A 26,603-nucleotide genomic window follows, 5' to 3' on the forward strand; every position below is an offset into this window, starting at 1 on the left:
ATTTAGAGGTCTATTCCTTCTTGATGAGCACACATTTAACTCCCATTAATGTTAAGAGGAGTCAAGGAGGAACACCAAAGAAAAAGCTGGTCTCTCTGGTTCAGTACACTTGAAAGTGATGTTTAGTTTAAATGAACACACAAAAATAAACGTTAAATTGGCATTAAGAAAATTACAGAAAACAGCAGAAGCAAGGCAATTCAAAAATGAGATTTTTCATGTTTTAATGCACCACATTGTAGCTACATATTGCAGCCTGTAGGGTAAATTCAGGAAAATGACCCCTTTAAACCCCCAAATACAACTGTTGGGCACAGCATACAGGTGACAGGGAGCAATAAATACACAATCCTCTTCAAGCCTAATCATCCTGTGGTATTCAGAATCCCATGCAGAATGGCCAGACCTCTTCATACCCTAGGAGGTGAATGTGCTTTCATTTTTGCACAAAAATGTCACCAGTCTGGAAATGCTGCTAAATAGACAGGAGCTATGCGCAAAGCCCATATATGAGGGCATGGCTCTCCCAGTGCCTCTGGGACATTAGTATGTGTTCACGGCAGAAAGGAAATATGTGAATCTAACAATCTAGCATCCCAATATGCAAGCGAAAGGAGAAAATATCATATGTCACAACTTTTCTCTTTTAATAATAAGCTTTTAATAAACTTTTTCTGGGTTAATAACTGCCAGATCTTATTCTGGCCTTCTCCATGAGGCCCTGATCCAGAAAAGTCTAAGTGTATGTTTAAATCCTTTGGTAGACAAGGGCCTAAAAATCTTCTTCCTTACATCTTCACCCATTTAAAAAAACAAAAAACAAAAACAGCGGCTAAATTTCTATCCTCTCCTTCTTTCTCCCATCCTCATCAAAATCTCCAACTGTTATCTGCCTCTAACCCCTCAAAAGCCCCTCCCCTGACTCCTGTCTTGTTCTTTCCCTTGTGTCTTCTTCCCTTTTGGCTATATGTAAACACTTGTGATCCCTTTGTTGAAAAACACATTTTTCAAACACACCTGTCTCTTCAATTATCTTATTTCCTCCTCCTTCTTTCCGACTATCTTCACTCTACTGAAGTCTAGGTCACTAATGAACTCCTACCTGTTAAGTCTGAGTCAGACTTCTCTATTATTCTTGATGTCCCTGCAGTCCTTGACACAGTTAATCATTATCTCCTACACTGCTTTCTTGGATAACTGTTTCATTGCTTTCTTGGGTTCTGCACTCTCCCAGTTCTCCACCGAGCTCATTGGTTTGAGAATGTCCTTTTTTGGCTCTTGGTCCTCCCATATCAATTTTTCTGTTAGCTTGGAGTCTGTCCACGCTCCCCTCCATGCCCTTATCTGTTACCACATAATTGTGCTAATGGAAGCTATTATATTTAGCAATGCTCACTGGTTTGCCTGTGTCTAGTTATAGTTAAAGTTCTCCAGGAGGAGGCAATCTTTTCTTTATTTTGAAGGCCTGCTGGCAAGACAAAGTGTCAAAAACTAACATCCTCGAAAAAGCAAAGCCAACAACCATCTAGGCAATGATCACCAAAGCTCATGGACAAGTGACGTTATCAGAATGGGTGATGACAGTTTCCTAAAACAAGTCTTCTACAGTGAACTGAAACTTGGAAAGCACAGGAAAGGCAGTCAATGTAAATATTTCAAAGACAAACTTAAGCAGTACCTCAATTCATGTGGCATACATACCATTAACTGGTCATTGGGAAGTTTAGACTTGAAATTAGACAAAGGTTTCTAACCATCAGAGGAGTGAAGTTTTGGAATAGCCTTCCAAGGGAAGCAGTGGGGGCAAAACACTTATCTGGCTTTAAGATTAAACTTGATAAGTTTATGGAGGAGATGGTATGATGGGATAACATGATTTTGGTAATTAACTGATCTTTAACTATTCGTGGTAAATAGGCCCAATGGCCTGTGATGGGATGTTAGATGGGGTGGGATCTGAGTTACTACAGAAAATTCTTTCCTGGGTATCTGGCTGGTGAATCTTGCCCATATGCTCAGGGTTTAGCTGATCGCCATATTTGGGGTTGGGAAGGAATTTTACTCCAGGACAGATTGGAAGAGGCCCTGGAGGTTTTTTGCCTTCCTCTGTAGCATGGGGCATGGGTCACTTGCTGGAGGATTCTCTGCTCCTTGAAGTCTTTAAACCACGATTTGAGGACTTCAATAGCTCAGACATAGGTGAGAGGTTTTTCGCAGGAGCGTGTGGGGAGGTTCTGTGGCCTGTGTTGTGCAGGAGGTCGGACTAGATGATCATAATGGTCCCTTCTGACCTTGGTATCTATGAAAAACTTCAAAAAGACAGCCACTGAATGGAGAGCAACTATCAATAAAGACTAAACACTTTAAGACAAACTGACATGAAAACTTACTGAAAAGGGGCCAAGCATGATGTCAAGGCTTCAGTGGGACCCTATACATTCCTATACGACATCTGCTCCTCACAGATTGGCCTATGCAGCCACAAGAGAACACAGGAGATACCACACACAGCCACACAGTTAACGGAAGCTACTACATTTACCTGTGCTCACATTTAGCTGTGCTTGTGCCCGATTATAGTGCTAGTATGCAAAGTTCCCTAGGAGTCAGTGGTTCTAGTGACACCATTTTCAATATTGTTTTGATATTGATGAATATAGATGAGTCAAAGCTACTGTACTGGACCAAATTCATATCTGGTGAAATCCCATTTCTTTCAACAATCTTCCACTAGTGATAAATTTGATCTAATATGTCAGTTTGAGAAATGAACACTATCCATTAATATCTTTAAATCTGAACTTTAAGTAATATGATTTTTGTTGTATTGAAAATCCTGTTTCAAAGTTACCACACAAATAAAGGTTTCCATGAGATGATAGTTAAAGCATCCGAGCCCTATATAAATCTATAAATGACTCGGCATCAGTGCTCTGATATGGAAAACACTGAGGAAAATTTTCCTTTCTCCTGCCTGTCCCATTTTCTTGTTGTCTCACCCATCCAGATTAAACTGTTATTCTAAAAAAAAAATGTATTATTAATTTTTTCACAAAGTCAATAAAATATATATATGAAAAAAAATCCTGGTTTTAGACTGGGTTACATTTTCATAAGGAGAAAAAAATCTGTAAACATTTCATTCATTTAGTGAACTACTGAACTTTCTATTTAGAGTTTTTTCTGGATGATCAACTAAATATTTTGCATTAACAAGCAAAGCGTTTCTTTTTTTTTTTTTTAAAGAAAAATCTGGATTCAAGTACCACCCTTGCTAGTGTAGCTGAGTTAACACTTGGTCCTAGTCTATGCAATGTCTGGCTGACCCTACGGAAAGGTAAAACTATTACAGAAACTATAAGGCAAGGTATCATGCTCACTGAAGCTATGATTTTGTTCTCTGCAGTGGCAGTAATTATTTACTTTGGGATAGATTTCACAAGAGCAGATTAGGGAACAGAAATATCAGTCACTATCATCAACCCTCTTGTATTGTAGATCCAAATAAGTGGTTTATTCACTGTGTGAAACCTTACAATGAATAACCATGGTACATTATGCCTTAACCTTAGCAATCACCACCCACCTGTTGGGAAATCTGAGACTCCACAACATAACCAAGACAACATGGCAAAGATGTAGGATCTGGTGAAGTGCTATTGCTGGCACCAGAGGCTACAATGAAACAATCCAAAAAAGCATATCTAAGGGAGTTTGAGATTTTACAGCTTGCTCCTTTGCAAGTACAAAGAATTAGTAAATAAACAACGATTACCCATGTAGAGGAAGATCCTGATATTAGAGACAGAAAAGAAGGAGCTGATAAAAAAGATACTAGATCTGGAATTATCAGTACAACAGAGAGGTACTGTAGAATGAATGTCTGAAAGACACAATGGCTTTTCTCGGTCCATAACACAGTAACATTTGAACCCCACAATTGTTCAATTGAACAATTGAAATCCCATCAATTTCAAATTTTTAGGGAATGTTCTAGGCCTCGGTAGCCAGAACCATACTGATTTTGGTGAAAACTGGACAACCAGAAGGGGGAAATAGAGAATGTAACTCTTTACATTTGAAGACCCCGCAGCTTCAACCACCTCCATAATAGACCATAGGTCAAAGAACCAGTTGATGGCAGCCATTAGCACCTTCCAGAATAACAATACTCCCATCTGGTTCTGCCTATCTTCCCAATACAATTTAAAATGTTGACACCCTGAATGACTTATTTCTTTTCCTTCTGTCTGGGAGATAAGAATGGTGGGGGGAAGGAGGCACACACAGAGCCCATGTCATGGTGGGGACAGACACAGAGCCGCTGGCTTAGAGAGAAGGAGAAATGTGGGGAGACGCATGGAATCACTGATGGAGGGTAACATGGGGTCCCTTTTATGGGGAAAGGGAGCAATGAAGAAGTACATGGAGCCTCCACCATGGAGGTGGAGAATGGGGGACAATGGTATGGGGGGAAAAAGGGAGACATAGGGAACACAGAGCAACTAGCATATTATAGAGAGGAGCATAGGAGGCACAGGGGAATGATGGGGCACACAGAGATCCTGTTATGATGGGAATGGGGGTCTCTGGGGAAGGTTTGAAGGCGCTCTTTAATATGGAAAGATAGTTTCAGTTCTTGACAAATGGCTACATTCCCTAATCATAAAATATTAATATAGTGATAAATTTAGTAGCATTCAACATATATTTTGGGATACTTGTGGCCTTTAAAGGTCTAAACCATGACCCTCGGATATGGCTGAGTGAAGAAGAAACTTTTAATTTGACTCTGTATGTTTTGGATCTCCAAACAAGCTTCAACTTTACAAAAGCCTTTGGCCAAGGTTTTGAAAAGTAAGTGCTTAATGCTAGACTTTTCTTAGTCCATACTTATTTGTCTTACAGTGGTACCTGGAGACCAGGGCCCCATTGTCTTAAGCAAAACAAAGAGACAGTCCCTGGCTTGAAGAACTTGGAATTCAAATGTAACATGATAGACAATAGATGGATAAAACAATTGGGGGAGCACAAGGAACCAATGAAATGACACTGGTCAGCATGATGAGCAGTGGTCACAGCAAACAAGCGGACTACTGTCTATTTTTTTGTAGGCATCAGAAGAGAAGAGTTTTAAATTGGTATCTGAAGGAGAACAGTGAAGTGGATTCAATGGTATTTATGGCATATTGCATAAATGGCAGCACTGGAGAAAGCATGGAGGTGCTTGTTTAAAAATTTAAAAAAAGGGTGATGGATGCTGGGATCTTTTGCAGCACAAGGGCATGCATTGATGTCTCAGTGTGGTAGAAGAGATAATGGGTAGGGTGGGGACTCAAATAGTTTGTGTTTGATTTGATAAAGGGGAGCCAGTGCAGAGACTTGAAGAGAGGGATGACATAGTGGAAGCAACAGGCCGAGAAAATGATCTTCGCAGCAGCATTTTGAATGGATATAAGTAGGCCAAGATGGGTTTTTTCACAGCCAGAGAGTGAGATGTTGCAACAGTCAGACACAGGACGAGGGCCAGGACAAGAGATTGAGCTGCATGGACAGAGAGGAAAGGCTCATCTTACAGATGCTACACAGGATGAAGTAGCAGGACTTAAAACATGACCTGGATGTGAGGGCCTAGAGAGACAGCAGAGTCAAAGATGACACCCATGTTATGGGCCTGAATGTCAAGGAGAATGGGGTGTTGTGCACAGTTACTGAAAAAGTAAGGAGGGCTTTTAGGGACAGATTAAGAGTTCTACTTTGACCAGATTGATTTTATACTGACAGATGGACATCCACAAGGAGATGTCAGAGAGACAGGCTGAAAGTTTAGTTTGGACAGAAGGAGACAAATAGAGAATGGAGAGGTAGATGTGAATTTTCAGCATAGAGATAATAGAACAACTTGCATTTGTGAATAAGATCATCCAGAGATGAGGGGTAGCAGAAGAAGAGGAGGGGATCTCCTTTGGAACACCCACAAAAAGTTAGAGGGAGGAGGATCCTCTAAATGACACAATGAAGGAGAAGAGAGGTAGGAGAACAGGAGATGACAGAATTACAGAAGCCAAAGGAGGAAAAGACATTAAGAAGAAATGATGGTGTCAAAAGCAGCTGACGAAATGGAAGAGTACGGAGTCCTGGTTCTGAGTTTAAACTAGAAAGGTCATTAGGGACTGATAAGAGCCACTTCTGTGGATTACAAGAGCAGCATATGAAACGAGTTTTACAGATATTCTTCCCTTTTATCATCATTTAAAAAAGAAAAAGATAAAGGCTGAAACTGGAATATGATGGTGCTTTGTTAAAAAAAATTAGATGGGGAAAAATAGCTTTTGGACAAATTTTGAGAGATGGTGAACACCTGGAACTTTCACTTACCAATGAAGTCAGTAGAAGCTGTGAATCTTATCACCCATGAATATCTATCACTGGCAAATATACTTCTGTTGCTGCTTAATAAGACACACAGTTTAAATGATATAGAAAGCTTCTTCTTCCTTACACGTTGCAAAAATTCTTCAAAGACATTCAATTTTATAAACTATGCAACCAGTAACTAAAGTGAAGGCCCTTTAGAAATGCATGCTATTAAATAAAATAGTCATAATAATAGTTAATTTCTGCACCAAGGACTGATATATATTTAACTATCTATCTCAATCCTTGGTGCAGAAATTGCCTCGATACTATTCCATCATATACATATATGATGGAATAGTATCGAGGAGGCAGGGATATTTGGCTTCAGTAGGCATGTTTCCAGTTTGTTCTTTCAGGGTTAATCTAACATGCAGCACCAGATGAGGTCTGAATCTGCGGTATAATCCCCTGGGTACACAGGTGGGTGGCTAGCAGATAAGGAGGTTCACAGATTAGTTTGGGATTGAGGATATAGATGCAGTCACAATCAATGTAATATTGGTCAAGGAGAGCTATAACTAGGGAAGATCTCTAAGTTTCTGTAAGGATTTGGTAGAATGAACTTTTATCTCCTGAAAGAATATCATTTACAAGACCTCTCAGATGGCAAAGTTTCAATACCTACCTGACTGGGTAGGTGTGTGCCAGAAGATTTATTTCTTACAGATTATGTGGCCCAGCATTAAAATCACATTATTTTCGTCTGTGTCTCGTATACTGCTGTGTCCACTCCAATAGAGTTTCATTTTAAAAAAATCAGTCTAATTAAGAACAGCATGACTGATGTCTGCTCAATCAGGCACATGTGAAGTTGTTTCTATTTACGGTTACCAAATAAAGGAGTCAATATTTAAACGTTCTGACAGCTAACCTCTCCACAAGATACCAGTTTGGACTAATATGAATCAAATAATCCTACAGGTTATGCAGACTGAATACGTACACAGCTTTGGTTTATCATCTTTTCTGAACTGGAAAGAAAATGCCAACAGCTCAAACATGTTTGAAAATATCACATGAAGTTGATTAAGCAGATGGGATTCAATCAATTTCACATTTATAATAGGGTACACCAAAAAGGTTAAACAACTCTACTTACTTTTTATTTCTAAAGACTCCTCCAAATAAGCTTTTTTCCTACCCTCAACATTAAGGCATGTGGATAGTTTTCCAACATAACAAAACCTACTTCTAAAAATACACTGACGCCAAATAAAAATAGCACTGGCCTTAAAATGGAAATCATTAAATGTGGGGGGAATTAAGTTAAGCATGCAGAAAGTTAGATTCATGTAAATTTATAAAACAAGTAGTTGAGATTTCCACACAGCCAAGAACAACATAATGAACATATTCATTGCTATTAACATACCGAGTCACATTTACATCTCTGGTGACTCCAAATCATAATACCAGAAGGTTAAAAAAAATCACTATATATGTGTGTGTGTATATATATATATATAGATAATATATAGATAATCAACAGTTGGTTGTGTGTGTGTATACACACACACACACACACACACACACACACATGTTGATTATCTAAGTGCAAAGTACCACCAGGAGTCCATGCCTATCTTCCAGACATTATGGATATCTTTTCTATTTCCTTTCCCTTTGATCTCCCCACTCAGCCCCAAACAGTTAGGACCCATTACATTTTTGAGAAATAGTCTTTAATTTAAACTTCATTTCCCTAATTGTAAGGAACCAAATTCGTCTTCCTGTAATCATGATTATTGTTGGGATTTTTTAGGTGATTAAAAATGTTTATGGATACATGCTCTATCAACTGAGTCCTTTCTTCTCTAAGAGTAACTGCAGACATACCACCAACCAGATATACTTTTCATAAATAGGAAAGAAAATCAATTGGTAAAAGTTTGCTATCAGGGTGAAAAGGACTTGATATCCTCAAGGAAAATGCCACTAGATAAAAAAATGATTTGTGGCTTATTGCCAAGGCTATGCTGGAATGAAACCAAAAAGCAAGTGGCAAACTTTGTTTTAAACGTAGTTTGTTTCTGTAGCACTGCCTTTTAAAAATACTGAATGTGTTGTTATTCTGTAATTATTAGGGCTAGATCATCCCACACCTGCAATAAATGTTGAGCAGTCAATTACACTGTATGTATGAAATCCAAGGCACTACATATAGATTAAGGTAGCATTCAATATATGGATAGAAAAATCTGTTTTATAATTATGAATTAATAGAGCTATATTTAAAATAAACAATCCCTTACATTATGGCAGTGTTTGAGTATCTGTACGTAAAATTGACTGAAAACTGACTAATCTACTTTCATTGCCCAAGTTGCAAGAAACGCAGAAGGTAAACCATGACCAATAATGAAAATATTTGTAACAATTTTTTTATTAACAAAAGATGTTGTGAAAAATGCAATGTAGATAAGAAAACTACAGTGTCCCTTTAAATTAAATTCTTCCTGTACAGTCGCTGATGCTGATTTTATTAGTCAACATTTCATTATGCATTTTTCCCCCTTTTAGTGTCTCCTTCATTCTGTAATAAGCTTTTGACTTTTCCACTCTTCCTTTACACTGACTGAATGTTAATAATTATGGGCCAGATACTCCTGCTGAGTAGCACATTAGCCTGCTCATTTGTCCCGCTGAAATCACTGCAAGATATGTGGCATTATCAAGCTCTATATTATCTCAGTTTTGAAGACAATCTTTTAAAATGTTTTTTCACTGTGGCTCATTTACCACATATGACTTCACTTATTGTTTTGGGAACCAAAAGCACATTTAAAGTTTTGACAATTATGCAGTTCAAACAGCAAACATGGTATGGGCTTAATCTGAAAGAACAGGGCATGGTATTTCCAAATCAATGTCCATGGGGAAATTATATCAATGCTCTGCACAGTTCTATAACACGGATATCGTTTATTGACTTGTGTTCAGAAAATGTATTCTACAATTTGCAGTCATTGACAAATACATTCCCAATAAAAGAAAGTAACTATATTGTAGAATGTGGCAGGGTGCTGGTTGAAAAGCCCTTAATCAGCTCCTGCCACTCCAGCCCCAATTAAGGGGAATGGATTGGGGTTGGGTGAATAGCCCTGTATCTGCCTGGTAACTGGCCGCACCTGCCAGTCTTATTAGCCCCGAGCTATAAAGGCTGGGAGGAAGCCAGAGAAGTGGGAGAAGGAAAGAGAAAGGTCAGGCACAAAGAAGTTGGAGCCTTCTAGTCTGTTGATGGCCAGGCCTGTTGTAGGAAAAGTAGCTGTGACGCCTGTATATAGTTGGGAACTGGTGGTCGGAAACGTTATGAGAATAAAGAGCATGGGTGTTGCACCAGACTGAGGTGGTCCCTGACTCATGGAAGAGGGAGGCCCAGGGGCCAAATACCCAAGGGCATAGCATGAACCCCATTACATAGAACAATATTAAGCTTTCACTGAGCTGTATGTGTCTTTTTAATTTGAGAATTTTCAAAGTTTTTTAGAAAAAGCTCTCATTCCACCCTCTCTGAAGCTCTTAATTGCACAATGCATGTATAGCTGCTGTTAGAATATCTGAAACTCCTGTGCCACGGTGTTCTGAATACTGTGCTCTGAATACTGAGGTACTTCACAAGCCAAACATGAAACCATCACCAACATATAGATATGAAAAATTAAGATTTCTGGAGATACTCAAACATGTTTCAGAAGTTAAAAATCTCCTCCCATACCTTTCTCGCATCCTCTGCAATTGTACCCCATAAGGAAGAAATGGCTAGGAACAACCACCATTGCTGGAAAAATGTTGTAGGCAAAGAAAGGTCACCTGTCTCTTCCCTTAGGGAGTAGTTAGCAGTCTTGCTCACTCCCACATAAAAGGACTGGGGAAGAAATGGCTGGGAAAGAGGCATTCAGGAACTTCTAGGTTTGTTTTGTTTTGAATTCTCTTCAAAGACAGGTAATTCCTTTGGGATGAGGGTAGGATAGAAGGAAGATAGGGTGACCAGAAAACAAGTGGGAAAAATCAGGACACTTTTTTGGGGGGTGGGAGGCGGCGTATGGTTGCATATATAAAACAAAGCCCCTAATATCAGGATGTCTGGTCACCCTAAAGGAAGATGATACACTCTGAAAAATCACAATCTGGCTTTGGCACCAGTACAGAGGTGGGGAACAGGGCTGGGAGATTTTGTAATATGTAAATTCTATACTTTTAATACAATTAGTTATTATTTGTTAATCTATTTCTGTTTGTCTGGCTTTTTAGAGGATAAGATCTTTGAGACAAGGACCATCTTCTTTTCTCTGCATGTGCAGTGCGTAGACCTGGGGCCCATTTCCTGACTGGCCCTTTGAGTGCTACCATATGGAATTACTAAACAATGACAAGATATTTGGCATGATTTAAGCACGTTTCAAACAGGTTTTAATAGTTCCCATATATATATATATATATATATATATATATATATATGCAACAAGTAATTTACTGTGAATTATTTATGACTATTTCTCAAACACTAAAGTCAAAATAGTATATCCTCATTTTAAAAGAGCACAGTATTTCCAGTCCCAAGCATTCAGAGCCTCCAACAACTCAGGACATTGGCTTAGAAATCATGAGGTTTTTTTCAATAGTCAGTTTGGGGTTCTTTTTTGTTTGCCTTCTGAGAGTTTAAAGTGCACACAGGTCACATTTCCAAGCTTTTCTCTACAACTACAAAGGCTAGAATCTGACTTTTAAAAACATGAATTCTGAGCTTCTCACATAAATCTCTTGACTCCAAGGGCTGGAGCTTTAAGAAATGTATTAAATATAATGAGATTCAGGATAAAATCATAAGAACTGAGAATGAAATGTTGGTCATATCCTGACGTGCTTATCTTATCAAAGCTGAGCAGGACCACCCTTCTTTTGGAGATATAAAGTTGAGTGTTATCGCCACAATGAAGTGCTTTCAGTATGGTGATGACATTCAGATTTGTATCTCCTTTTTATCCAGCTTCAAGAGTGCAGTCAAGTGTCTCAGTCAGTGTTTGGGAGATACTTGGGTACGAATAAGAGTAAGTTTGTTGAGAAAACATCCATGTAAATCTAAGGTGCAATTAAAGGATTTGGCTAAATTTATACTTAGCACCAGCCCCATATGAGTGTAAAAGAGTATGCACATAATTTTCAATACAGTTTGTAACTTGTGGACCTGGTTAAATTTCCAGTTGCTTTTTTCCATGTATGCCTAGTCCATGGGATGCAAACTTTTCTTCTAGATGCAGACATGACTACTGTAATCCATACCATTGTCACTTCGAGATTAGACTACTGTAACGTGTCACACCTTAAACCCATTAGGAAACTGCATCTAGGGGAGAATGAAGCAGCTTGCTTATTATTAATATCTCACAGTGAGCATGACATCTTTGTCCCAGAATTTGCAGTTGCGGTCTACTGGTGGCCAGTGGGTAGAGTTTAAAGTGTTGTTTTTTCCCCCATAATAGCCTGAGACCTATCTACATGGATGACTGTTTCTCTCCTCATTCACCACTGCCACAGTCACACTTTGCAGAAGGGCCTGGCCTGAGTTTCCTTGATTTAAAAAAGTGGGAATTGTGAGTAAGGGATTCTTCCTTGACTTTGCAGTTTACCCTCCATAGGTCTGAAACAGCTTGAATTTTCAGGCCATGCTGCAAAACCCATCTTTGAACAGGCATTTATGAAGTCTGAGCTGGGTAGAGAGGGGGAGGGAGTAGGATTTCTTCTGAAATCTGAGGTAGGGAAACAGCAATCAATCAATAAATAAAATGATAACTATTTGTTTTATGTTGGGTGAGATTTGTTGCTGTTCTGCTTTTTAGTCTCACAATGTTTTGGATTTTTTGTGGGTGTCAGCCCAGGATAGCTTTTTATGCTATTCAAATCAAGATAAATAACTGCTTCCTTTTATTAAACATTGGGATATTTGACTGTTTTTGGAAATATAAATTGACTTTAGCACCAAATTAATGAATAATTTGATTATTTTATTCTTACCTGAGAAGAATATGTATGACCATCTGATCCACAAACAGGATTGGTATAAACTACTGGACACTGCTTGCAATTTGAAGAAATGGGACCACCTCTCCATTGTTTATGGCCTAAACCAGCCTCTTTCATACTGTAAACAAACAAAAAGCATGTAACCTGATAAGCAACAGTATTTATAAAAGCATTTATATTCACACTATAATTATTAGTCACCTGAGGACCTTGTGTATTAGGTTCCAGTTGGTAAAAACATCTTTTCTACACTCTCTCTCTCCCACAGCTTTTAGATGACACTTATCACTGGGCACCTCCATGATATCTCAATACCTAACTCTTTACAGTAAGCAAAAAATGACTGAGAAAGAAGATGTAGTAACACCTATTCCTATTGTTGTAGCGGAAAAAAATCCAGCAGGTGCGCATACATATAAATGGGCGAACATGAGGAAAATGTAAAATGCCTACCACACTATTGGGTTTATATAAATAAGAGAATAAAATAATAATCGGTGATTTCTATGCATTTATTTATGCATTATTTATCTGCTCGGAATCTTACTAAGGAACAGAAGAAAAAAAATCCGAGAAAACTGCAACACAGTCTCAATCCACTGGGCTGTGTCCTTAGCAGCGAGTCTCTAAACTGATATTGTGAGGAAGTCCATAGAATGAAAGTTTCTCCCTGTTCTTCCATTCCATGGTTCTCAAAGTGTTTCATATGCAGACAACCAAGAAGGCTCTGCTAATCGTCGGGTGGTTCCTGAGTCACAGTTTGAGAATTACTTGTCTACAGTGATTAAAGAAAACTAAAAAAATAGCACCCTTCAATTTATTTGTGAAAGAAGTAAAAAAATGTGCAGGGGCATACACATATATCTGATGCTGAATTGCTGGTAGTCAAAACACACTGGCCTGGATTCTCATTTATGCTATAGCTTCTCTACACCACTCTGGCAGTGAAAAGGGAGTTTAAAGTGTGTCAAGACATAATTTATATGCCTAACTGTGTGTACAAATATTGTGTGTGTGTAAATTATGAATTAGAACAGTGTAAACGTGTTAATGTAAAGGAAATCAAGCCCACTGCACATAAAAAATAGCACTTACTACTGCCAAAAATCAATGACAGCTTAAATTATCTGCAGAATAAATGCTTTTATGCAAGTCAAACCTGCCCAGAAAGCCAGTCAGAACTAGATATATAGCTACAGGACACAAATATCCATCTACAGGCCCCAGATCACAGGCCCCATCTACAGGCCCCAGAAAACACTTAAGAACATGCTTAGAAACTTTGCTGAATTGGGGAAATAGATCTGCAAATGTACCTTAGTTTTGACTGCAATATTCCTGTCATTCTCTCCGGAATACTGAGTCATTCATGACACATTTTGGTAAACTGAATTGCTCTGTGTAGACTAGCATCAACTGAAGACTATGTTAACACCATTAATCTCATCTCACTTGTAACCAAGACAAATCTGAATCGGATCTCTAGATACGAACAGCCAGTGCACTAATAACCTATGACAGCTACGTCCTCCGTCCTCACTCCTCTGAAACTGTCACGCTTTCACTTGTGCATCAGTGTAATTTGATCCGTTATCCGTTGTTTTTCATCTATAGGATGTTTTCAGATTCCCAGCATGCAACGCCATTATACAGTTGTATGAGAAATAAAAGTAAAAAAAAATATTTTGCTTAAACTACATATATTCGCCTTACTTTTTTTTTTTACGTGAGCAAACACAGCACATACTACAGTACTGAGAGAGGGAGGGTGGTCCAGTGGTTAGGGCACAGCCTAGTATGATAGACCCTGGGTGCAGTTTCCTGGTCCACCACATATTTCCTATGTGACTTGGGCAAGTAATTTAACGTCTCTGTGCCTCAGTTCCCCATCTGTAAAAAGGGGAACAGCAGCACTGCCCTACATTACAGGGGTTTTGTGAGGATAAATACATTTAAAAAATATCTGGCCCTCCAACACGATGCTAATGAAGCCATATAAGAACTTGATATCGACCTTCCTTTGGTGATGTATAAAGCACATACTTTACAAGTGATCTGTACCTCCCTGTTTGAAATTAAACATACTGACATGGGAAATTTTGAAAACCAAACTGTCTTACACCAAAAACAAAACTACTGCATCTGAAAACATGTACACTTCTTAATTATTAGTAATGGTTTCCATTCTGATGCATACCAATACTTTCTTACAAACATATATTATCTAAAATACAAAAGACGTGTGGGCTGTCCTTTACCATTCTCAGTTTTTCAAGGTATGTAGCCTCCAGCTCATGAATGAAAATATGTATGAGCCTTTGACATGTGAAGAGTTGAGAGGATATATATTATATAAACTAAACTGAATTATAACCATTACTACATGTTGATGATGGCTTGAACTAACATACAGTATACGATTACTTGGAAAGTTACGGAGTTTGAATTGTAAATAGGCTTGGAAAATTGAATCTTTTGTCAGTATGTCGATAAACATGGACTTCTTCATACACATACACCATTTCAATGGTGAAAAGATATTTTTAATGATAATTATTATTATTATATTATTTACAAACAGGCAAAGTAAAAAAAAATACTACTTCAGAATTTATCAGAGTTTTATTTAAGGATATGTACTTTGTATATTTGATGTGATGTTAGTATTATGTGTTTTAACTGTTACAAAGTTTGAACTTTTTGAATCGGTCTATTCTCATTAAATAATTGTCTGATTCCCCCCTTATTGTTTGACCCCTTGCCCCACAGTTTTGCACAACCATGAGAAAGTATATAAATAAAATTTAAAAAAAGACTTAATAAACCAATATCATAATTATAAAAATACTAAATTCTATTGAACCTAAATATCAATCCATAGTCCCAATTTTAACTCACAAGGGATAAATAAACTTATTAAAGAAAACCTCCACATATACCAGTATAAAAGCTCAACTGTACTTTTTCCCTATGAGCAGCAGAGTATCTATTACAAAATAAGGATATTTTAATGTTTCAATTCTTGGGTATAGCAACATATTGTGAACATTAAAGAGTGTAGAGAGAAAAAAATCAGTATACAGAATAGATGAGTAATTAATATTCAGTCGGTCATATCTTTATTTTCTTTATTATTTTTAATAGAATTAGAAGGGGGAAAAATCCAGAATTACTATGATGTGCACATGCTGACTATGAGTAACTGTCATTGCATTACTATAATTCTTCCTGATCTCATTCTCTTCTTACTGTTTTGTCATCCTTACTTGTCATAGTAAAACACAGATTGTAAGGTGTCTTTCTAGGTCTTCAGTGAAGTGGCCAGTATGCTCTTGGGCACAATATAAAGCGCACAAGTCCCCCTCCTCCCCTCCCTTCCCTTCCAGATATAGTCTTTGCTGGTACTAAAAAAAGTAACATTAAGTGTACATGTATAAACATCATGGGCTACATTTCCAGCTTAATTTTACTTGAAACATTTGTGATTACATCAATTTGCATGCACAAAATCATGCATATATGTGTAGACTGAGTAATTGCACATGCAAGAGGATAGTTAGGCACATAATTAGCCAATCTGCCCAATTAATCATGCAAATACCTGTTTGCATACATCAGTGTATGCACAAATATCTTATCCACAAATATCACGTGTCCAGTTAAAACAGGTCACTGAAACTGTGGCTTTGAACCAAAATTCTAAGCAACTCTATTCACTTAAAGATTTATATATCTATATCTATCTATATATACACACACACACACTCAAAATGAACACATTAGTCTGCACAGAGAAGACAGATAGCATGTCTGAGTTGCAAAAAAAATTATATTTAAGAGTCCTTGATTCAAATATGACCAGAAGCAGTTTTTTCAGAGTGCAAAGTTATTTAAAGTAAATGGGGTTGCTATGTGGACCTTAGATATGATTCACGGGACTTGTACAATTCTTGCATCATGACTATTGCTGTGATGCTAATAGACTTCCAAGGCACTGCTATTTAAAGGTTTTCTGATTGTGTGCCAGCATAGGGCTTTGAGGGGACTTGTATCTGGACAGTATCATTAACATAATTGGATGAAAGACTTGTTTAGCACTAATCAAACTGTTTTCACTGGAGCAGATTGGATTTCTTTTGGAACACACTCTCTGTCTAGGACTTCCCTGAAACTGCAAGTAGGAATGAAATATCACTGCCACTGTATTACTGAGATTTTCCTTTTAAGGGACAAAATCAAGCAAAGCACTGCTGTTCCAAACTTTTTGCTGCTATGTGTTGGCCTGCCACACTACTTATAGTAAACTAACAAAACGTAAGAAAACACTGTGACAAGAAATAAATAGTTAATCAAACCCAAGAGAAATAAACAAAACAATGTTAGTTTTGCAAAAGACCACTTAAAATAGAAGACCCACATAGAAGTCAACTCATATTACCTTTTAGCATTTTGAATCTCCATGGCACTGAAAAAGAGATAATCAGAACATGCAGCGTGTGAGACTATATAAGTGTGCTTTTGGGTTTTTTAATATCTTCTAACAAAAAGCACCCAACAGTTCAGGTTTGAAAAATTATGCATAAGCTATCATTTTGGTCAAACTTTCTCAACATACATACATGGTAGGTTTCAAGATGTTAATGGCCAGGTTCTTTGTGTATGTTTAAAAGGGATACTATTGTTTGCTTATCTGAACTGGAGATGGGAAACATAAAATAAAGAAATATTCTTGAAGATGCAAATATCCAAATTCCTCGTGCCTGCTTCTGCCAATACGTTGCATCAGTAACACATATCTAAACCAATGTGATATATGCCATTATGTGCCAGCAATGCCCCCTCTGCCATGTACATTGGCCAAACCAGACACTCTCTATGCAAAAGAATAAATAGACACAAATCTGACATCAGGAATCAAAACATTCAAAAATCGGTAGGAGAACACTTCAATCTTTCTGGTCACTCAGTAACAGACTTAAAGGTGTCAATTTTGCAATAGAAAAGCTTCAAAAACAGATTCCAATGAGAAACTAATTAACATATTAATTTAATATTATATTTAATATTAATTTAATTAATATGCAAACTAGATACTATTAACTTGGGTTTGAATAGAGACTGTGAGTGGCTGGGTCATTACACATATTGAATCTATTTCCCCATGTTAAGTATCCTCACACCTGCTTGTAAACTGTCTAAATGGGCCATTTTGATCATCACTACAAAAGGTATTTTTTTTGTGTTTTTTTCCTCCTGCTGATAATAGCTCATCTTAATTAATTAGCCTCTTACAGTTGGTATGGCTGCTTCCACCTTTTCATGTTCTCTGTATGTATATTTATATCCTCTTACTATATGTTCCATTCTATGCATCTGATGAAGTGGGCTGTAGCCCATGAAAGCTTATGCTCAAATAAATTTGTTAGTTGGGACTGCCACAAGTACTCCTGTTCTTTTTGCAGATACAGACTAACATGGCTGCTACTCCGAAACCTCTGTACTAGATGACTGGAAAATAAAAAAAATATAACACCGATTTTCCAAAAAAGTCTCCACAGGCAATCCCAGGGTGGATTTGATTTAAATCAAATTGATTTCCATCATTATTTAAATCACTAGTCAGGAAGACTCGATTTAATCATGGATTTCTACATAAAAGTGCATTCTTGGTTGTTATAACCTTAATACATATACTTCAAACTCAGATAGATGTAGGTTTCATTTTTAGAAGGCACACACTATACATTTATAAAGTGATTCATTTTGAAAACTTTTCAGATTAGTTTTACAGCTATATCAGAAAATGAATGATTGTCTGGTTATTTCATTTACCAAAGATAATCAAAGCAAATATTTATGAAGTCATTGGGAGGTGAACTATCTCCAAGTCAACAATTCAATGCATCCAATGAAGTGAGCTGTAGCTCACGAAAGCTTATGCTCAAATAAATTGGTTAGTCTCTAAGGTGCCACTAGTACTCCTTTTCTTTTTGCTAATACTTGGAGGATTTTCTTGCCATGATGTATTAGGAGGAGATCACCACCAGACAGACATTAAATTGTTTTATTTAACTAAAACAATGTTATGTATTCTGGATGTTTTTCTTCAACAGCCAACATATAATATTTTAACAAAACAAGCATATGAATTTTTGAATTTAGTTAAACATTCAAAAACAACGAGGAGTCCGGTGTCGCCTTAAAGACTAACAGATTTATTTGGGCATAAGCTTTTGAGAGTAAAAAATCCCACTTCTTCAGATCCATGCATCTGATTTTTTACTCACAAAACCTTATGCCCAAATAAATCTGTTAGTCTTTAAGGTGCCACTGGACTCCTCGCTGTTTTTGTGGATAAAGACTAACACAGTTACCCCTCTGATACTTAAACATTCAAGTTTTTTAAAATTGGGTGTGTTTTTGTTAAAATTGTTTAACTAAAATAATTAAATGAAATATTTTAAAAAAAAACAAAAACAAAAAAAAAACCAACCCAAAATTAAAATGACTCTGTCAGCCAGGTCAACATGAGAAACTTAAAATATTGGCTTCTGCAGCTAACTCAATCGTCTTCACCTTCATTTTCCTGTTTGTTCATAATCTGGAAAAGAAAAACAAGCTTTCTTGCTTTTTCAGGTCCCAAACAATTTCTCAATTTGGAATGAATTAGTCCAAAGGAAGAAAATACTCTTTCCACACCAGCAGAAGAAGCTACTGCTGTTAAAAAGTGAGATTATCACTTCAACAATCTCTGAATCCAAGTGCTTAAGTAACTTCCACCAGTTCACTGGTGTGACTTTCTTTAAAACATCATCAGCAAACATATTTCTTGAATGGTTCTTATTCCCAAACTGGGTCTCTTTTATGGCCTGATGCCATTATAGGTTTTCCCTTCTAGTGAGAGAATGGTATGGTAGATCTCAAATCAATGAAGGCTTCACTCAGAAAGACCAAGACTTCTGGAATATGCTGCTCAAACATTTTCACTTTTGTTTCTACTGCCTGTTCCTCCCATCTCACATTTATCTCCAGGCTTCTTCTCCTGGTCCAGATCAATTCTGCCCCCAACAATCTTCTGTTCATTGAATTTTTTTAAACTTTGCACTTTTAGAGAGAGGTAAGGGATTAACTCTGTGTACACAAATTTGCAAAGGCACAATAGGGTTGAGGTCTGTTATTTCTCACTTCTATATATTATTTATTTATTTTAAAACATTTTTGCTGTTAACAAGCATGTTATCTCTGGCGACACAAATCCACAGTTTGAGAACTGCAAAACTAAGCATCTCTGATGGTATCTTCTAGACTGAGCACTGAATCCCATTGGGTAGATAGAAAGATTAACCTAAATAATCTATAAAGAAGCCCCTGGAACTCCATAAAATTGGGACCCTAATCCATGAACTATTGGAACTCATTTGCAAAACTTTTCTTAAACATTACATTAATATATTGTCTCATTCTATAGAATTAGAATTTGTAATCCCTATTCCACGATTAGGAATCTTTGAGCTATAATGTATCTATCTTTAGATATGCTTTTTGAGGAAAAAAACTTATATTAAAAAATTCAATTGAAAGAAAAAAATCCAAACTTTTTATTTAAAAAAATAAATCAATCATTTATTTTTATCCACCCTGGGGAATCCTGACAATTACAGGCCAATAACCTGTACTAGACAAATTGGGTGAGGGAACAGTTGAGACAGGATTTTGTAAAGGGAAATCATGCTTCACCAATCTATTAGAATTCAACGAACACATGGACAATGGTGATCCAGTGGATATAGTGTACAGTGGACTTTCAGAAAGCCTTTGACAAGGTCCCTCACCAAAGGCCCTTAAGCAAACTAAGCAGTCATGGGATAAGAGGAAAGTCTTCTTGTGGATCAGTAACTGAAAGACAGGAAACCAAGGGAAGGAATAAATGGTAATTTCTCACAATGGACAGAGGTAAATAGCAGGTAAATAGCAGTACAAAGATCTGTACTGGCACCAGTGCTGTTCAACAGATTCCTAAATTATCTGAAAAGGGGGGGGGGTAAACAGTGAGGTGGCAAAGTTAGCAGAGTATACTAAATTACTCAAGATAGTTAAGTCCAAAGCACACTGCAAAGAATTACAAAGGCATCTCTCAAAACTGGATGACTGGGCAACAAAATAGTAGATGAAATTCCATGTTCATAAGTTGAAAGTAATGCACATTGGAAAACATAAGCCCAGCTATACATATAAAATGATGAGGTCAAAAGTAGCTGTTATCACTCAAGAAAATGACCTTGGTTGGAGTCACTGTGGACAGTTCTCTGAAAACATCTGTTCAATGTGCAGTGGCAGTCAAAAAAGCTAAGAGACTGTTAGTAAAGGAATATATTCAGAAAGGAATACAGAAGAATATAGAAAATATCATAATGTCACTATATAAGTCCATGACACACATACCTTGAATACTGCATGCAGTTCTTGTTGCCCTATCTCTAAAAATAGACGGCAGAACTAGAAAACATACAGATAAGGGCAACAAAAATGATTAAGGATATGGAACAGCTTCCATATGAAGAGAGATTAAAAACAGACTGGGACTGTTCATCTTACAAAAAAGAGATGACTAAGGCCATCTCTAGCTAGAGAGATCTCTCATGCAGCCACTCTATGTCGATGGGAGATTAATCTACCCCCAATGAGCAGCTGTGCACACTAATGCTTATGGCAGCATAACTGATGTTGCTCGGGGGGGTGTTTGGTCATGAATTATATGGTAGAGCTCAAATCAATGAAGGCTACACTCAGAAAGACCTCAAGACTTCTGGAATATGCTGACATAAGTGGTAGTGTACACATAGCCTCAGAGGAGATATGAAAGAGGTCTATAAAATTATGAACTGTGTGGAGAAAGTGAATAAGAAAGTGTTATTTACCGTGTCACATAACACAAGAACTAGGTAGGGGTCACCACTGAAATTAATAGGCAGCAAATTTAAAACAAAGATAAGGAAGTACTTCACACAATGAAGAGTCAACCTGTGGAGCTGGATGCCATGGGATCTTGTGAAACCAAAAGTATCTCAGGGTTCAAAAAAGGAATTAGATAAGTTCATGGAGGATAGGTCTATTAATGGCAATCAGCCAAGATTGTCAAGGATGCAACACCAATGCTCAAGGTGTCCCTAAGTCTCTGACTATCAGAAGCTAGGTCTGGACGACAGGGGATGGATCACTTACTGCATCTGGCACTGTCCACTGTTGAAAGACAGGACACTGGTCTAGATGGACTATTGATCTGATCTAGCATGGCCATATTTGTGTTCTTAATGTCACTGCCTCACCAGGAGCACTCTCACTGCCAATGGTTTCAGACTGCTTTCATTCCTGATTCTGCCCCAGCCAACCATTGCTCATGCTTTAGTCCTGTGCCTGTTTCCATATAACCAGCCCTTGCTGCTGCCCAGATCTGCTCCTGCTTCAGCCAGGGACTGACATATTACTTGTTTGATAAATATCAAGGTGATTAGGCAGCAAGCAATATGTGTTTGTAAATAAACAGCATTTCTACGTTTCTCAAGGTCTGCGTGTCATAACATGTAATTTTCACTGTGAATATCCGGTCATAACGAAATATCATCAAGAAATGTCTAAATGAGACATTTTGTCTTTGCATTAAGTATACAGAGGATGGGTTTAAAGTTTCTGGGTGAAATCCTGGGCTCACTGAAATCAATAACAAAACTTGTGTTGACTAAAGTGGGGCCAAGATTTTACCCAGAAATTTTAGGCTTCACATAGCACAACTAGAGTGACAGAATACTGAAGAAAGAATACAGCCACAATGGGATGGAATTTAAGCTTTTTTTTTTTTTTTTTTTTTTAGTGTACAGCTTTTAAAAGATATTTCTTCCATATGTGCACCAATGTGCATTAACACAACGCTACATGCAAAAGTCTGTACGAGCAGGCCTCACCAAATAGCTTTGAAAGATATGAACTAGCCCCATTCATTTCAACACGCTGTTAATTCAAAACTAATTATGACAATTCAAGTGTCCACATTGTAAACTATTCTGCTCTTTTATGCATAAATATCCAATGAATATGTTTATCTAATGTGGTTGAATTGTCAAACAAGTTAGAGATGGTAAAGACCCCCTGTTAGGGCTACAGTGCAAAACCATAACCATAGCCACTTGCTGCATTTTCCTGTAGAAGCAGAAAACTATTGAGAGCAAACAGAAAAAAAGTGGACTGCTTATGAGTGGGGTAGATAGGGTAAGTAGATCCTGGTGTTTCCAGTGTATCTGGTTAAGGAAGGTTGCAGAAGGAAGCCACTTCTTCTAGGGTCATGGAGGACTCCACACTGCATCTCCAAAGCCAATACTTGACTTTCAACAGCTACAGAAGATATTGCCAAGTATTTATTAAAACTTCAGAGATGAGTAGGGACCTTAGCTTGAAATTGCAAGGGGAGTGGGAGGCCTCTCATAAAGTTGCAGGCATTTTCATGGAAGTTCAGAAAAATGTTTTCTGTCTTGCTCAAAAAATATGAGTATAAATTGTTGTCCACCTGCTGAAAGGATCAAACTAATTTCACAGTTCATTGCAGTAGCTTTGAAGGGGACAAAAGAAAGTATACACCCATTTTTACCTGAAACCAAAGTAGATGAGGCCAAAAGTCAGCTAGAATGGACAGGCTCATTGTCTCATTCTGCAATCCAAGAAGAAATTTACTTACTTTATATATATATACATACACACACACACACACACACACATGATAATCTGTAGTGACAGATATCTGGAGTTAATTACCATGACTGCTATTTGTGCCTCTTAAGAGGTACCTAGATTTGAGAAAAGACTTTTTATTTATGAGCCTGGGGGGAAAAACAACACAGCAAACACTCAGCAGACTCAAACGTACATTTCATCATGTATGTGGCCATTTCAGAGATACACTACAGTCATGACCAACAGTACAAACCACTAAGAACTCTGTTTCCGAGAACCATCATCAGGCTGCACACACCTTGCTTTGAAACCTTCATAACATATTTTGCCTTGTAAAGAGCTTTGTAAGCTCTCAAAGTCCTAACAAAAAAATTGCATGTGCACTTAGTGATTAAAATACTATGTGCGTCTATGTGCAAATTAGGTGTCACCCTTGTACTCCTGAAAATTTACCACAGTGCCTCTCAGTGGGTTGCACACAGCATTTTGTTTCACCACATCTTGACACCTTTACTTTAGCTATATTCAGATTCTTCTTGTTATTACAAACATGCTATTGCTAAACATACAGATGATGTTTTGAAAATAAGTTTTCCCCTTAAGATTTGTATGGTAATTAAGAAATTTCTTGGCTATATATACACCTCTGCAGCACTGAAATTTGACTTTGTCCTTCAGGGGATTTTCTACCCTGCAAAGTGGAAAAAAAGCCTCTTGGGGGAGGAAAAGAAGACACTCTCTTCCTGCAGGACATGTGGAAATTTAATGTTCCCTGAGTGTAAGTCAGTCGTAATGAACTATGAAGCTTTTAAATATGAACATAAGCTATTTATGAAAGTAATAAATTGCATCTTCCAAATTGTGTCAAAGTTTTAAAATAAATGTCACTCCTAAAATGGTACTATCCTTTACACTTAGCCTTTATTTTGCCAGAAATTGATGCTCTGAATAATACAGTATATATCCAGAGTTACACAAATATATAGTTTATGATTCTATAACATGTTGCTGTACTACACTGTAATCACTAACATTTTCTGTTTATTTCAAAAAGCTTATTTAGCTCAGACTCTTATTCATTTCACTTTAACAGGCAAGAATCTCCTTGGAAGTTGTGGAAGAAGAAAGATGATGATGATGACGATGACGACTTGTAAAAGAATCTCAACCCAGAATAACATCAGGGTGGGTGAGAGGCTACATAGAACAGTTTTATTATTTAGTTTGTGATAGGAGACTTTTTAATTTACCAGAGAGAGGAATTTGCTTAAGAAGTAATATATTTAAATAGTCTATACTTACTATGAGTATTGATACCTGAGAAATACCAGCATTGTCAGTTATTCTGAGAATTAGTCATCACATCCATTCATCTATATTCAGGTAAGAGATAAGGTACAGGTAGCGAACCAATAACATGTATACCCAAAATATCTCACACTGCCAATTCAGCAGATGTAGGCCAACCCCACAATAAAATCAAGGTGGCCCAAAACATTGGAGCAACTAGGAAATACTGACAGCACAGATGAGAATTAGAAAACCATGCAAAGCATGAATGAGATACAATGTACCTTCGTAGGACATATGAATGTAGTTAATAAAATATATAGTACAGTTTAGGAATTTTCGTTTTCTGCACTTTCTGTGTAGGTTGTTGTGGACTTAAAAGATTTCATGTGCCATTTAACATTACAAAAGTGATAGCTCTGCACTGGCATCATCAATATTGAACACACAAAAAAAGCTTAAAATAATCTCTTAGTCACTAAAAGGCAGGCAGTTAGTGTGGAAGAAAAATGAAGGTGATGCAGTTTTTTGATGATGAAAAATGTATGTATTCAAGACAAATGGTAATAGGTATCTTACAACTTGAGTGAAGTATGATTTGTTTACTTAGGATGCATAATTCTAACTGGGGCCATAGAAACAGTGGCATTATTTTAACTGACTAATAATTAATGTACTCTAGTATTAAGCCATATTTATGAAATCAAAATACTGGCATATAAGTGAATATCAAAACTCAGTACTTCCTGAAAAATAGAATTGATACACTAACCTAATCTTTTGGAATTGCAATGCAAGATTAGTTTTTTCTTATATGGAAAAATATGTTATCTATGAATCTCACATAAAGCATTATTTGTAGAAATATGTATATTTGTATATCCATATTTTTAATTTTCATAACAAGTGCCATCAAAAGGGAGCAATGATTTATTATTATTTTACTCTCAAGAATCACTGAAAGATGATACTATTTAGACTGTACTACCAGTTATAATGGCACTGTGCAATCCAGCTGACACATCTGATAAATAAAGAACAGGCCCATGGACTGAGTTTCCAGTCTAAATCCTTGATCCTTCAAAGATGCTAAGCACTCTGACCACAGTCCAGCAAAGCACTTAACTGTGTGCTTAACTTTAAGCATGTGAATAGTCCAACTGAAGTCAATGGGACTACCCCTATGGTTAAAGTCAAGCATGTGCTTAAGTGCTTGCTGAATCAGGACCAGAATGCTCAACACCTTGCAGGATCAAGCTAAGCGGCACAGCAGATAGGGCACAGTACAATACAAATGAAAGGTAAAACTGAAAGAGTTGGGCTTGAATGTTTTTAGAAGTGTTTTGAAAGATCTGCAGAAACATTTCTGCAGAGCCCCCATGGCTAAATAACAGTGAAGTGAAAGCTTAGAATGCAGTAAGCCTTATAGTAGAAATAAAAAAAAAAAAAATCTCCCTTTTCTGTTTTGCACAGGATGGCTTAAAAATTGATGATTTTTTGTAGAAAAAAGGTAAAAAAACCAGACTGTTTATTTAAATTATATTTTTCTTTTAAAAATAAATGTTTAAAATGAATTTAATACAGAATATGTTAAGGTCTAAATTTATTATAATCTTGACACTTTTTAAAAAGAATGATACGCTTTAAATCCACGGCACTAGCAAATACTGAGTTAAAACCTGATTTTCTATAAAAGGAAAGACCCGGGGAAAAACATCAACCTGTGAGGTCAAGCTTTATAAGTATGGCACAATAGGTCAGCCTAAGCAATTTAGGAGACTGTCTTATTTTCAAAAGACTTAGGTGAGACTAGGAACTGAAGCTCCAGTCACTTTCATTTAGGTATATCTGAAAATTTTCCCAGACTGAAATAATCAGTTTAAATCACTGATTACAGTTAATCCCTCTCTTTAATAAATGATTTAGTCGTAAATGTGAAACATGTTTTGATAAGAGATGTCTAGGTATCCAAAATATTTAAGCTGGTTAATAAAAATTAATTTGTATGCTTTTTTGTGTTTAATTAAATTCTAGTTACCATCCTAATGCAGCTTGACATAAATTATGAAGAAAAAGTTAATTATATAGAAAATAAGCAATATATTTCTAACACAGTAAAATTGTACAATTAATAAAAATCTGAAAATATT

General features: G+C 36.9%; 1 protein-coding gene across 4 annotated transcripts in view; it reads right to left on the minus strand.

Moving 5' to 3' along the window:
• The window catches only part of SPOCK3 (SPARC (osteonectin), cwcv and kazal like domains proteoglycan 3), a gene marked incomplete at its 3' end in the record, with an annotated part of 384,412 nt that overhangs the window by 109,270 nt on the left and 248,539 nt on the right, over positions 1 to 26,603 (minus strand). For 2 of the 4 annotated variants that reach the window (XM_084626848.1, XM_084626846.1), the window contains exons 5-6: positions 16,880 to 16,906; positions 12,433 to 12,559 (exon numbers count right to left, since the gene is read on the minus strand). In XM_084626848.1, coding sequence (XP_084482974.1) covers positions 12,433 to 12,559; positions 16,880 to 16,906 — 154 coding nt within the window. The remainder of the gene's footprint in view (positions 1 to 12,432; positions 12,560 to 16,879; positions 16,907 to 26,603) is intronic. The other 2 variants (XM_084626847.1, XM_084626849.1) reach the window with 1 other exon arrangement.

Source organism: Lepidochelys olivacea (assembly GCF_965140295.1).
Source record: "Lepidochelys olivacea isolate rLepOli2 genome assembly, chromosome: 4".
Lineage (NCBI taxonomy): Eukaryota > Metazoa > Chordata > Testudines > Cheloniidae > Lepidochelys > Lepidochelys olivacea.